General features: G+C 36.2%; 1 protein-coding gene across 1 annotated transcript in view; it reads left to right on the forward strand.

The window, feature by feature from the left end:
• The window catches only part of LOC124645029 (gamma-aminobutyric acid receptor subunit beta-like), a 34,101-nt gene extending 23,868 nt beyond the window's left edge, over positions 1-10,233 (forward strand). Inside the window, exons 7-10 of the mRNA XM_047184767.1 lie at positions 6,212-6,496; positions 6,774-6,955; positions 7,054-7,206; positions 7,405-10,233. Of these exons, the coding sequence (XP_047040723.1) occupies positions 6,212-6,496; positions 6,774-6,955; positions 7,054-7,206; positions 7,405-7,569 (785 nt within the window). The 3' untranslated portion in view covers positions 7,570-10,233. The remainder of the gene's footprint in view (positions 1-6,211; positions 6,497-6,773; positions 6,956-7,053; positions 7,207-7,404) is intronic.
• Positions 10,234-15,707: the final 5,474 nt, after the last annotated feature.

The following is a 15,707-nucleotide window of genomic DNA, read 5'->3' on the forward strand; positions in this document are numbered from 1 at the left end:
AAAACCGGTTCAAATGGTCTCCATAGATAGTCACTTAACAAAGCCTGAGCCATTTGCCCAGTAGTGAAAGTGGTGGAAATTCGTTCTTTACTGCACTGTTAACACGAAATCCAAATATTTTTGAAATCGGTCCCAGAGGTCCCGAGAAAAACCGGTTCAAATGTTAAACTTGAACAGTCACTTTATAAAGCCCAAGCCATTTGCCCAGTAGTGGGAATGGTTAGAATAGGTTCTTTACTTCACTGTTGTCACGAAATCCAAATATTTTGGAAATCGGTCCCAGAGGTCCCGAGAAAAACCGGTTCAAATGTTAAACTTGATCAGTCACTTTATAAAGTCCAAGCCATTTGCCCAGTAGTGGGAATGGTTAGAATAGGTTCTTTACTTCACTCTTAAGACGGAATCCAAATTTTTTGAAATCGGTCCCAGAGGTCCCGAGAAAAACCGGTTCAAATGTTAAACTTGAACAGTCACTTTATAAAGCCCAAGCCATTTGCCCAGTAGTGGGAATGGTTAGAATAGGTTCTTTACTTCACTGTTATCACGAAATCCAAATATTTTGGAAATCGGTCCCAGAAGTCCCGAGAAAAACTGGTTCAAATGTTAAACTTGAACAGTCACTTTATAAAGCCCAAGCCATTTGCCCAGTAGTGGGAATGGTTAGAATAGGTTCTTTACTTCACTCTTAAGACGGAATCCAAATATTTTTGAAATCGGTCCCAGAGGTCCCGAGTATTAAAACACGTTTGTTTTCCGCAATAGACTAACTTTATTTTTTTTTAATTCACATAGAGAATGAGACACACGTAGATGGCGCCACTAACCTAGGAACCACAGATACTTAACGCATAGGAACTTATTTTGTTACACATACAAACTTATTTTAACACCCCTACTTAACAAAATAAATGTAATTCTAAACAGATTACAAAGTTTTTTTATTTAGCTTTAATTCCCAGCATGTGCATGAACTTATAATGTTTAGTTGACATGAGACCCTTTGTTAACAAGTCAGCAGGCATTTCTTGAGTAGAAATATATTCAATATTAATTAATTTATTTTCAACTGCATCTCTAACATAATGGAAACGAACATCAATATGTTTAGATCGAGTATGTGACTGATGACTTGTTGCTAATTTTAATGCACTTTGATTATCACACTTCAATTTAATTACACATTTTTGACCAGTAAGCTCATACATAAGATTACCTAAGTATACAGCTTCTCTAGACGCCTCTGAAAGGGCAACATATTCTGCCTCAGTACTGGACAAGGAGACAGTCTTTTGTTTTTTACTTTGCCAGGAAATTACAGAGCCACTCATTACAAAACAAAATCCAGTATAAGATTTACGATCTAGACTATCACTAGCCCAGTCTGCATCAACAAAACCAGTCAGCTCTACATTATCCTTATGATACATTAGACAATAATGTTTTGTTTTTTGTAAATATTTCAATATTCGTTTTGCATAATTGAAATGAGTCTCATTATAGCAGTTATTGAACTGGCTGAGGTAACTAAGAGAATATGACAAGTCTGGTCTAGTTAAAACTGCCAGGTACATAAGGCTTCCAATAAGCTTTTGATATGGAATGTTTGCTACAATATTTTCAGCCTTTTCTATGTTTAACTTACTCTCTATGGGTGTATCTACAGTTTTACAATTTGACATATTAAATTTTAACAACAATTGTTCTATATATTCCTGTTGATCTACAGTTATAGTTTTACATTCTTTGTTCACATGAATTCTCATACCTAAATAGCGTCTGACAGGACCTAAATCTTTCAGCTTAAATTCAGAACTTAATACCTTTTTTAATTTATCAGTTTCTGACACACTATTAGAAAAAATCAAAAAATCATCAACATATACAGCAACAATAACTTTAACATTCCCATAAAAATATGTAAACAAGCATGGTTCAAATTTACTTATTTTAAAACCAAAATTTAACAAACAATCTTTCACCTTCTCATACCATATTAAAGAGGATTGTTTCAGCCCATATATGGCTCTTTTTAATTTCAATACCTTTCCAACCTGCTTATTTACAAAACCTTCTGGAATACACATGTAAATATTTTCTTTCAAATGACCATTTAAGAAAGCTGTTGTGACATCTAGATGTGATATATCCATATCCCACTGTACACTCAAAGCAAATAACAGTCTCAATGTGGAATGTTTTACAACAGGGGAAAAAGTGTTCTCATAATCTATACCACGCCGTTGGGTAAAACCTTTAGCCACGAGTCTGGCACGATACCGCACTTTATCACTCACATCTAGTTTTTTATTTAGCACCCACTTGTTTTGCACTATTGATCCACTGCTTGGCATATCAACAATTTCCCACGCATTGTTGTCCTTGAACGACTGTAGCTCCTCCCGCATGGCCTCTCTCCACTGCTCAGCCTCTGGTCCATTCATTGCTTCTGAGAAGTCTACTTGTTCAACATCTGGGCTAGAATTAGAAATACAGATATTACCAAACCCATAACGTTCTGGAGGTCTTCGAGTTCTCTTACTTTGTTCTGATTCTGGAACTGGTTGTAACTCATTTGTTGAGATATCTGCCTCCGTGCTTGTGGTGGTTGTATCATCATTGTTAACACTAGATGGATCAGTGTACATGGATGTATCTGAATCTGAGTCATGGAGAGATTCATTCACTGAAGACTCCCCTACTGAATCTCTGCCATCTTCATTTGTTGCCGGAGATTCCTGCTCTTCAACAACATCCTGAATCCATTCTCCTAAGTCATCCTTAACAATTTCCGGTGATACTGTTTTTTCTTCCATTACTATAATATCTCTCTTTATAGTTACAATATTTTTAATTGGATCATATACACGATATCCCTTTACTGTCTCTGAAAAACCTACTAAAATGTGCATGGTAGCCTTCTTGTCCCATTTCAATCTTCTTTCCTTGGGAACGTGTACCATTACAGGGCTCCCAAACAGACGTATATGACTGAGATCTGGTTTCTTATTATACCACGCTTCATAGGGTGTTTTATTTCCTAAACTTGAAGTTACAGATCTATTTTTTAAATATACCGCTGTATGAGCCGCTTCAGCCCAAAACTTCTTTTCTAAATTGGCATCAAATAGTAAACATCGTGCTTTCTCTACAATGGTTCGGTTGGCCCGTTCACAGACCCCATTTTGTTCTGGCGTGTACGCGTTTGTCTTTTGGTGGATGATACCTTCTTTCAGTAAGTAATTCTCCATCTCACCACTACAAAACTCACCACCATTATCAGTACGCAATGTCTTTATCTTCTTTTTCTGTTGATTCTCAACCATTGCTTTAAAGTCCCTGAATATCTTGAAAACTTCATTCTTATGCTTGTGGAAGTATATGAAAGTCATACGACTGTGATCATCTATGAATAAGACAAAATATTGAGCACCACCTATGGATTTTGTTTCCATTGGACCACATACGTCAGCATGTATTATCTGTAGGGTTTCTGTGCTTATTTGTCCAACATGAGTAAATGGTAGCCTTTTCTGTTTACCTTCGCAACAGGTCACACATTTAGACATTGTCATATCACTAGTATCCGGGTAAGACAATCCATCCACAATACCGTGCTTCATTTTATTTAAATCAGTGCTGTTAATATGTGCTAACCGCCTGTGCCAGAGCTCTGCACTTGCAACAGCTGGTGCAGCCACTGCTGCCAGCATACAATCTGCTATTGTAATGTCTAGCTTGTACACACCATTTGTTGACATTGCTGTAGCCACCAATACATTCTTATTGTTGCGAATATAGCATTTATTTTCTTCAAAAACAACTTTGTTTCCGTTTTTGATTAACTCACTCACTGATAAGAGGTTCGTTGTTAAGCTTGGCACGCATAACACATCTTTAACCATGATGTCGTAGTTATAATTTGTTGTTATCTGTACGTCTCCCGAACATAATACTGGCACTTTCATATTATTAGCAACAGTTATCTCAGATAAATACGGTGTAAAATTCGCATTCTTTATCCACTCTTTGTTGACCGTCATATGAGCACTAGCGCCGCTGTCCACGTACCATTCGTTTGAACTATATTTTCCATTCAAAAATACAACACTAAATGCATTTGATTGTTTCTGTTTTTGTAATAATGGACACTGGTTTCTGTAATGACCCGTTTGTTTGCACTTATAGCAAGTAATGGTCTTGTCACCTGTCACTGTCACTTTAGAGTTTGTCGATGACGAATTCCCGCCATTTTTCTGCTTGTAATGATGCTTTTTGTTTGCAGCGAATGCGGCGCCGGTGTTATCCACATCATTCTTAGAAACCTCCATATCAATCAATTTCGATTTTATTGCATCTGTTGTTATCTGCATACCAGAATGCTCTATAGCCATAATCATGGGCGAGAATCTTTCAGGCAAACCGGCTAATAACAAAGATCCGACCCACTCTTCTGTGATTGTAAATCCTGTGCCTTTTAATCTTTGAGCAGTTTCGACCAATTGCGTTACGTATGAAGTCATTGACTCGCAATTATCTAGTCGTAACGAGATTAAATGTCTTATTAGGGTTATTTTACGGGAAAAACCTGAGTCATCAAACATAGCCCTCAGTTTCGTCCATAACTCCAAAGATGTTTTTGTTTCTTTAATATGCACGTACAATCCCGGGTCAATTGTTAGCACTAACTTCGCCTTGGCTTTTGCGTCATCTGATGTTTTTTTCTCGAAACCGGCATCTGGCTCCGTTTTGATGTAATTCACGAGATTGTCCAGCACCAACAGATTTTCGACGGCAAAACACCACTCATCGTAATTTTCTCGTCCCTTCAATTTTGGAATGCTTTGAATATAGTTCACAGCCATATTTCCACGAAAAACAACTACTTTCGACTGTTTTATACTAAAACTCAGTAAAAAACCGAAAAATTATGGATATTTGCCCATAACCTATTAAAACACGTTTGTTTTCCGCAATAGACTAACTTTATTTTTTTTTAATTCACATAGAGAATGAGACACACGTAGATGGCGCCACTAACCTAGGAACCACAGATACTTAACGCATAGGAACTTATTTTGTTACACATACAAACTTATTTTAACACCGAGAAAACCCGGTTCTAATGTCCAACTTGAACAGTCAGTTTATGAAGCCCAAGCCATTTGCCCAGTAGTGGGAATGATTAAAATAGGTTTTTTACTTCACTCTTAAGACGGAATCCAAATATTTTTGAAATCGGTCCCAGAGGTCCCGAGAAAAACCAGTTCTAATGTTAGCCAGCCATTGTTAGCAAGCCATTTTAACCAGCCACAAACCTAACAACCTCTTTTCTTGATAGATAGAGATATATATATATCAGATAGATAGTGGTTTCACTGTTAACAGGATAAAAAAAAAAAAAAAAAACAGAAATAGACGTTTAAAGGTAATTGTTGTTTCTCTTGCTTTTCAGTCTCTATCTACCACAATCAGTCCTAAGTTCGAGTAGCGTCATGCAATTAATATCCTTAATGGCAATGGAAAAATCTTATCAAGACGAATAAAACAAGCTCAAACACGAGGTAGTAAATAGATACCGTTGAGGAGTTCCCTCGTCTCACTGTCGTCTCCATCGTCAGGTCAGGTCTTAACCTCCACAGTTTTGTGGTGTCGGAGACATATACCCGATTGACAAGTTTTTATTCGATATGTGCTTACAATTTCCGAGAGTTCCATAATGTTTTAAGGTTTCTATCACCAGACCCTGGACCCTGGAACTATTTGGAAAGTAAATCCTTTTAAACAATAAAATGATTGTTTAAATCGGTTGGTAAACGACGGAGTTATGCACGTACTTACGTAAAAAGAATACAAACGAACTGAGAAACTCCTCCATTTTTTGAAGTCGGTAAAAAAAAATCTCGTTCAATACCTCGTATTTGTCGATTAATATTATAATGCATTTCAATTAAGGTAATAAAAGTGGAATAGTTAAGAGTTCGTAAGCATATTTTTCGTAGTATTGAATAAGAGTCAAACCAGTTTTTCTCAGCACTCCTGGGATAGATTTCGAAATATTTCGGTCTGGGACCTATTATAAGCCTATGGAACATAATACACTATGCAGTTACTGTGGGCAACTCTTGAGCCCAACTTCCATACAAAGAATAGCATTGTCCTTTAATTGTGCATGTTAAATTGGTAAGGTCTTAAAATTTAACTTCCATTGCAGGAAACTACTCTCGTCTGGCATGTGAAATTCAATTTGTGCGCTCGATGGGATACTATTTAATTCAGATATATATTCCTTCTGGCCTTATTGTCATTATATCTTGGGTGTCATTTTGGTTGAACCGAAACGCGACACCTGCAAGGGTGTCACTAGGTGTCACCACTGTATTGACTATGACGACGCTCATGTCGTCCACTAATGCTGCTCTGCCCAAGATCTCATATGTCAAATCCATCGATGTCTATCTGGGAACCTGTTTCGTCATGGTCTTCGCCAGTTTACTAGGTAACCATATATGAGGATGGATGCTTGTTACATTGTTGTTTATATAGAAAATATCTTATTACTGAATAACTAAAAAACTAACCTAAACCTATGTAGATGTTTATTACTAAGAATAACATCTGTTGAAATAAAATACTGCTTATTAAATTGTTTATATGGTCCACATAATACCTCTATTCTTTATTAATTGGCTGTGCAATTCAATGATTTTGCTCTGCGATGTTTAAATTAAGGTGCGACAGTGACAATTTACTACAGCATCAATAATTCTTTGCAGAATATGCCACAGTTGGCTATATGGCTAAAAGGATACAGATGAGGAAACAAAGATTTACTGCTGTTCAGAAAATGGCCGCTGAAAAGAAAATGCAAATTGATGGTCCTCCAGGGTCAGCTGAGCCTGTCCCCCCACCGAGGACAAGCACCTTGTCCAGGCCACCACCCCCTAGCCGATTATCGGTGAGATGAAAAAGGATATACTTATATTTACGTATACATATATATTCATTTATAATATATTTTTACTTATTTTATAACCGACATCATACTTTATCCAGGAGGTTCGGTTCAAAGTTCACGATCCGAAGGCATATTCTAAAGGTGGCACCTTAGAAAACACTATCAATGGTGCACGGGGCCCAGCCCCAGGACCTGCCCCACCGGCTGATGAAGAAGCTGGACCACCCCCACATCTCGTTCATGCATCCAAGGTACTATTCTATTAATAACCAATACATTACATACAATACATTTTCAGATGCGATTGATTTTTTGATTTGAGGAAAATGCAAATGCGATTTACCTAATATTCCAATGCATTGCGATTTAACGGCGCTTCTCTCTATCTACAGCGAATTGGTTATAACTGCTTACCAAATTTTAATAGTCAAGGTTAACAATGTTTCCAGGGTATCAACAAATTGCTCGGCACGACTCCCTCGGACATCGACAAGTACTCGCGCATCGTGTTCCCCGTCTGCTTCGTTTGCTTTAACCTTATGTACTGGATCATTTACCTTCACGTATCTGACGTCGTGGCTGATGACTTGGTACTACTAGGCGAAGAAAATTGAATTATCTTTTACTATACCGGACTTGTTTTAACTTAGGGTGCTTATGATCAGCCATCCATCAAGTTTCGGTAAAGTTCTTTAAATCCTAGAAACGCTCAGTAAACTATTAGCGTTCTTTGTATTTATAAATATAATAGTACAGATCACTATGTTTATTATAGATAAGTGTCGTGTATATTGGCACTGGTAATATTAATTCTTTAGAAAATAGAGATAATATAAAGTTCAAATATATGAGTCAATCTGTCTAAGAGACAAAATGTTATACCTTCAATAGTAATCAGTCTATAAATAAAGTTGTATGTATACAGAAAAAACTGTGCGGTTTTAAAGTTATTTACATTTAAATAGATTGCAATACAGCCCTAGTTAGTTTACAAAATACTTACTAAATGCAGTTTTATGCGCTATTTCTTGCTAACTTCAAACGATGGCTGTCTTTACTTCTCGTATTGATTAAGTAGCTGCAGTTATATTGAGTATCTTCACCCATAACATCAAAAAGTACATTGTTTGAGGAGACGTCTCCTAAACTGCTTTCCAACTGTGCCCTTAGAAAACTGACTAATGATTGTAACTTTATCCGCCAAAACTTAAATAGAAGAGGCTAATGCTACTGTAGTTGTAACACATTCAAATGATAACTATTCAGTAATGATATTAAATTAGTAAATTGTAAAACTATTGTATCTACCAAAACAAATCAGTATTACTAGTTTAAGATTCCGTAACATTCATTTAGTTTATTTAGATGCAGATACTTACATCTTAGACAGTCATAGACCCTTGTAATATAGGTACATAGTGCCTCATCCCCCAGTGACACTGTCACTGCTCGTGAATCTACCTTTAGAGTCTGTGAGTAGTTTAGTTAATCTATCAAGGAGTTAATCTAACTAAAACGATGGAATTTTATGAGGACTTGATTGTACAATTACGACCGTGGGTCCTTTCTAGGGCAATGTGTAAATAATTTATACATACTTATATTTATACGACTAGGATATACACGATTGCTCTAGTTAAAAAGTTATTATGTTCAATTTAACATGTATACACCGGTAATACACTTCAAATTAAATCTAGTGCACAGAACACTTTTTCTACGTAGTTTAAAATTTACGTGTATCAATGAATACTTATAATATATTAGATCTGAAGGGGTAACACGACCCAATATATTCAAAAGATTGGCCGGTCATATCGATCTTGGATTCTTATTTTTCCTATCCAAATCAAAAATGGATAGCGATCGAGCGTGTTTCTCCCATGCCATAATGATACGCGGGTGATAGGTCAATAGCACTGTTATACCTAATGTACGTTTAAATTATATTTAGTAAGTATGGTAATCGATAAGAATAAATGAGTAAAGGGAAATGAAGAGTTTCGTAGAGTACCGTTTATAGAGCTGTGACTATTCTAAGTTTTGATCACAGCATTAATTGAAATTATTAATAAACTTAAGAAACTAATAACTAATATTAAAGGGAAGTAATTCTTCGTTTTGTTTTACCTTTAAAGGCTTGTAGATAGTTTGATTGATATTGTTTGAATTGATGTGTTCCAACTTATTTGAAGAAACGTTTGTAACGTTTTATCAAACACTACTTCCTTGTTGTGACTCCAGTTTTTAAATATTTACAATATCATTTTGGAGTATTTTAAGATTTGAGCAGCGTGCCATATCTTGTTAGAATGATCCCAAATTATTTATTTCTGAATTTGCTCAACGTTTTTCAAAGACACTATTTATAAATATATATTTAAGGGAGTGGGAATAGGAATGTAATAAATAGGATAGGGATTAATATTTTAAAGCAATTATAATTTGCCTCCTATTTATATCCACATACTCAGACTGTGCATTAAGACTAGATTTGAATAAATTGTATCATTTAGAAGGTCTGTTTGGGTTCTAAATATATTTAAATTTATTCAGTAATACAATAAAATTAATCCTAACAATTGTATAAAGACTGAGTCAATATTCTTTTAGTTCCTCATATTTACAGCTAAAATGAACTTGACAGCCATCTACGTTTCCTTGATTACGTAAGTTCTTCTGTTTCTATGAACCTACTGTATAAATCAAAAGTATATAACATATAATAAATATTGATATTTAAAAACATTATTACCACGAAAGTGATAAAACCTTTTCTGTTATCAAATAAATGTATGAATTTCTTTATAAATCATTTAGTAGTAGTTACTTACAATCAGCCAAAATGGATAAGTGTGTCTTTAAAGATTAACTATTAGTCGACCTTCAAATGAACTATAAAAATTGTACATGAATATGAAAAAAAAGTAAGATGTGAAATTCGCATTATATTGCACCTAGTTAGTAAGTAAGTAGCGTAGCTTAGCGTACGGGGAAGCGGGCGAGGCGCGCCGTGGGGACAACTGACGTCAGCAATTGGAATTTCGTAGATTCGTTTGAAACGGAAAACTTATCGCTGATCTTTTGCAGGGAGAGAAACCTAATATGCTAGTATCGGTTCTACAATGGCTCGTAATTTGGACGTGAGCTCAAGCGCGCATGGCCCGCAGACCTCTTTCGCGAAACCAAATTCTAAATCACATTTAAATGAATCTAGCGTAATTAAAGAAATTATACTGTGTGAGTAAATCAATTTAGAAATCTAAGATGATGATGATGATAATTTATTAAGATAAGTATCAAAAATAAAATAAAATATTCAATGACATAAAAATATAGGTATATTATCACGTTCCCAGATTAGCATCTACCCCTTCTCTCAAAGAATTCAGACACGATGAAATATTTTTGTTGCACTATCAAAAACTTATTATACCTACACTATTGTTATTACGAATACATTCTTTGTCGAGTTTTTAGGTACGGGCAAGTGACCATCTGTGTACCCACGAAGTAGAGAATGGTGTATTTAAATCATCCATGTACAACAAAGGCTGTCGAAAGTTTATATTCTAAACCAAATTCTAAACTAATACAGATTTTTTAAATTATTGTAAGCTACAAAAATCACTTACCGTCACTTGCACTTACGGCTTTAGGAAGTAGATACCTACCCTCACTGATATTGTTTTGCTGTGCATTAAGTGTCAAGGCACTTGTTTCTTTGAATATACCGGATGATACAAAACATATTTTTGTTACTAAGTATGTAGATATCACTCGCTTTATAAATCTACAACAGTTGTACGCCACAGAAGCGGAACTTACTACATACCTACAAATAAAAGATTGATTGAATATATTAGAAAATACGGACTCGAATAGTGCCAAATGCGAGGCTTTAAACTTTTATTCGCTTTTTATGACAATATTACTACCATATCTGTTTAATTAAATGTAAAATGACTGTCAGTCTCATTAGATATTTCATACTTACGTTCGATTCAAAGATACTCAGACAATAGTTAACTATGTGATGTATATAAATTATACAGTATTTTGAATCCCTTAGACTTTGAGCAATGGTTTGTTGTTGTTGTGCACGAGTTTGTATACCGCTATTGTAAATAAACGTTAAACTGATCTATTCAGCAAAAAATTAACTTCGTCAACAGACAGTGTAATGTAATGCAAATGCATAAAACTAATCTTAATATCATCTTTGTGCTTCACCTTGTTCTCTTGTGTTACGAATGTTATTTCTTTCAATCAAGTGTTTTATTGAAGTCATAGCGTTACAGCGTGGCATGCTATGTACTTTGTTTTACGTTGAGATCGATTCTACTATACGGCTATTTTGGACTAAGTGACTACATGGTGTTTAGTTTTACTTTAATTGTATAAAAAAAAATATTTGTATATTTTTACTTTAAGTAATTTTGGAAACTCAGGGTTCCCCTTTGTTTCGCCACAGAGAGGTTTCAAGTAAAAGTCAATAATTCGTGTAACGGTTTATTACGCTTTGTAAATACATATAGGTGCGGGACAATGATCACTACCAACTGGTCGTTATGGTAAATATATATGCGGAACAATGATCACTACATGTAATCGTCAGTTATTAAAACGACGAACGGAAAAGTATGTCTCCAAGTTTTCGAGAGCTTTCTGTTACCGGAGCGCGGTGTAGAAAAAAAATCGTTCCATAGAAAAACGTCAAAAATTGCTACAGACAAAATTATATAGTTGCCAGCGCACTGGCGTTCGGAAACGCCACATAATGAAATATTGGAACAAGTTTACTTACATGATGATAATGAAAATTAATTTTTCATGTTATCTATAAAAAAACAGCACTGTAAAAACACATTTACCTTAAAAACAATACGACCAAATATATTTATGACAATAATTAATAAACCAAATAAATGTCTTGTAACAACGTCTGATAATTAACATCGAATTAAATTAAATCCTGAATAGTTGAAATAGTTTCCAGTTGCTGTCATAAATGTCGTTGCGTTGTTATTATATGTATTTTTTTTATTCAGTACCTATGACACAACATAAAATTTTTAGTTTAAAGTAAGAGTAATACTGATTCTGCAGTTCTTTAATTAAAAATGTAAGGTTATGAATCTGCAAATACATAAGGATATGTACATCGAGGATGACATTGCAGAGAATTCTACCTCAAGTCAGCGCATACTCGCCACTTAGCTATTGGGTACCAAACCCATGATGCACCACCCGCGGCGTTACGCGTCCGCTAAAAGTCCCTTCCGACATGGGCATAACATACATTCCTATACTGTGACTGTTGACACAATGACAAAGCGCGACCGTCGCGAATGGTCGATTTGGCCTTAGATTCAGGCAACTTTTCGCACCTTCTAGTTATGTTTATGAAGGAAACAAGCATTCTTGAGAACATTCTATTCATTAATTGAGAACGCGGTCAGAACAGCTGCTCAAAAGATGCTCTGTGTCCATTTACATTAAAATAATTGGTCACGGTAGGAATAGAATGAGTATTGGCTGGTTTGATGTAAATGCATAGTAACGCGTTGCAATGAAGCATCGTTCCAATTCATTTCTGAAGAAACACTGCGCGTACTATTACTGACCGCCGATGCTGAATAAATCGTCAGCCCTTATCAAACAGGTTTTTTTAAAAAAAGAGATTCAACTATGTATATGTTTTATATCACCTGCAGATGAGTGTATGGCTCTACATTACACCGTCCGTTTCTTGATATGTCAAACTTATAAAAGAAAGTGGAATGTAATGTACCTTACAGCTTTAACTAGTTGTACCTAATGTATATTTTTGCTCGTTAATTAAACTATCAGAATTTTAGCTTTTAATATTATAAATCATTTAAATGTAAATCGGTAGAAGTGATGAGTACACTTAGTTTACAGATTCACTGTCACCGCTAGCTATAGACAACACGTAAGCAAATACCTGGCACTACTTAAAAGATCTCCAAAAAAAAAACTGTTAAAGTCAGGCTACCACGCGTAATGTAGTTATAACATCCCAAAGAGAGAAAATATGGTCTGAGATAGTTCTTTTTGGATGTAAGAAGTTGAAGTGTTTGCGTATAGCACACGTTTTAAATCCCTGCAAACAATAAATCCGGCTGTTTTGATTAGATTGACAGCTCTGAAAGTTTTGAACAGGCAATATTAAATTATGAATTGTGTTGTACGTAAACGCTCTTGTAATAACGGCTGGAAATCCAATTGGACTTCACACAGGATATTGGTTTGTGGTTAAAACTGATCAAATCATTAAAATTTTCGGTTATGATGCCACGCAATAAAATGTTGCTAGTTCTAAAAATAGTTGTTAATTCTGTTATATACCTATTTTGTGAATCTACGTGAATATGCGTACGCAAACTTCTACTGATTAGTTCATGACGTATTCTAATAAGCATTTGTTGAATGAGTACCTTGATTTCCAAATGTGCTGTTTGCAGTGCGTTACTTATAAAAACCTATTTAATGAAACTGACGTTGTAACTAATTCTAAATTATATAATATATCATTTGTTATTGTTTGAGGCTGAGAAAAATGAAACAATCAAACTATGATCGTCTAAAAGTAAAAGTAAAAGTGTTGTGTTTATGTGGAAGCAAGTTGTGTACTATTTGTTTGATTTATTGAAATGTTTAATAAGAATAATATACTTATATGTTAAATTTGTGACTCAAATATCTTCCTCACTGCAAAACTAAATTTTATGGTACTGGTGTGGTTAATGATGTTGCTCAAACTGAATAACTTTAAAACAAGTAGTTACATTGTACGAAATTTAGTTCTGTGATCCAATAAATTATAATATATGATCTGTATATTTGTTTCATTATATATAAACATAAGATAACAATGCCCTAACTTTGAAGACAAGGTAAATTCGAGGTTAATTGGCCTAGAACAAAATGCCAAAATAATGTCAAACGTTCCTTAACCTTAGCCTTAGGTCAACGCAAAGATTCAACTGTCTAGTGGTCGCACGCGCGACTGCCGTGAACGAGGACTCTGGTGCGATTCCTGGGTTGAGCCAGGATCGCTTGTTGAGTTTTATAAGCTTTTATAAAGCAGCCCGGAGTCTGAAAGTTGGTGATTGGTATATCCGTGCATCAGAGAGCTCGGTAATGACGATCTTGCGCCTCATCTCTCCGGTCGTGTCGGATTTCCGTAACATCGGAGGATATGAGAGTGAAGGCATGGAGAGTGCACCTTGTATCTGCCCAAATGCTTTTGATCTGTAATATGGCTGAACTGAACAATCACTATCAGTTTAGGCTGAACAGTGAAAAATATTTTGATAAACATACACACATCAAAAAAAGTTTGCGATCACTTCGAAAAACTGAAATCTTTTTTGTTACTGTAGGTAGATTATATTATGATTTTTTCTTCTTTTTACCCACGACGGAACGGAGCAGAGATGTGCGTTTGTGTGTTTGTGCAAAATAGTCTGCGTCAGGACCGCCGTCACAACTTATCGATCCTCTTGAAATACATATAGAGAGTTGCTACCTAATTGCTACCAGCTACCATTAGTTGCTACCAACTGCTACCCTCGTGGTTTTGAAGATATTCCGCATCCAAAGGTGATAGCCATTCTGATATCAGGATGGCTGTCACTTTTCCCAGTGTGAAGAAACGGCGCAAAGGTATTGTTTTTTTTTCACCCAGAGTTGCTACCTAATTACTACCCTCCAGAATTAAATTTTGGACCACATCGATTACGTGGATAAAAAGATGAGTTTTTGCGCCTTCTCAGTTTCTCAATCGTTTCTAATTCTTCTAACACTATGCTATTATGTGGATTATTAAAAAGTTTTCTTTGATCTAAGTCAGTTATAACTACGCCGTCTAAAGATCGAACTCTACTAAGTGCAACATAAGCTTGTCCCTTCGCGAACATTTTGGGTCCAAGATGTATAGGTAACCGCCTTATCTACAGTGTCGCTATGTCTACCCAACCATTAATATCCTGACGACTTCTGCCGATAGAACGGTCATCAAATTTAACTAGGACTTTCTTTGGTAGTTCTCCGTCTTCTACTTGGTCTCTTCATAATCCTTCCCACTCGAAACCCCGCACGACCCCCATACTTCCATTAACTAATCCTTCGCTGACCTTAATGTTCATTCTTAACATCACTCGTGTCCTAGTCTTCTTTCGTGTCGATGACATGTCATATATTGAGACTACACTATGTCACAGCGAGAGCACGGCCGGATGCGCTCATTAAGTTCTCCCGCGAGCAAGTTTCAGGGCACAGTGGACATGCGATTACGTGGGACATCGTCTGCACGGCAGCCCCGCACTCGCACCTAAGGTCCACCCCGCCCGCGAAAGCCCACCTGGATCGATTATCTTTGCTCCGGCCGACCTGTGTTCGAAGTCTGTTTAAAGACTGCCAGACTCTTCTCGGAAAATCGTGTCCAGGAGGGAGACTTTCCAAGAGCGGGACAAACGGGGAGGGCAGTGAACTCCTCGATCGCCAAAGATCCCTTCTGGCTCGAGAGGCCTCACCATCGACAGGAGCAACGGTTCTGTAGAAACTCCTGCGGCTTTTAAGCCCTTGTGGCACAAGGGTGTAATAGTGCATGGGGTGTCGTTGGTCTGTTTCGAGTTTTGCTCTCTCGATGATCGATCATCTGGTGGGGCAATGCCCGCCAGTGGGTGCTGCATTTGTAACGGGGTCGGCTTGAGGCAGCCAGTTA

This window comes from Helicoverpa zea, chromosome 31 (genome assembly GCF_022581195.2).
Source record: "Helicoverpa zea isolate HzStark_Cry1AcR chromosome 31, ilHelZeax1.1, whole genome shotgun sequence".
NCBI classification, from domain to species: Eukaryota; Metazoa; Arthropoda; class Insecta; order Lepidoptera; family Noctuidae; genus Helicoverpa; species Helicoverpa zea.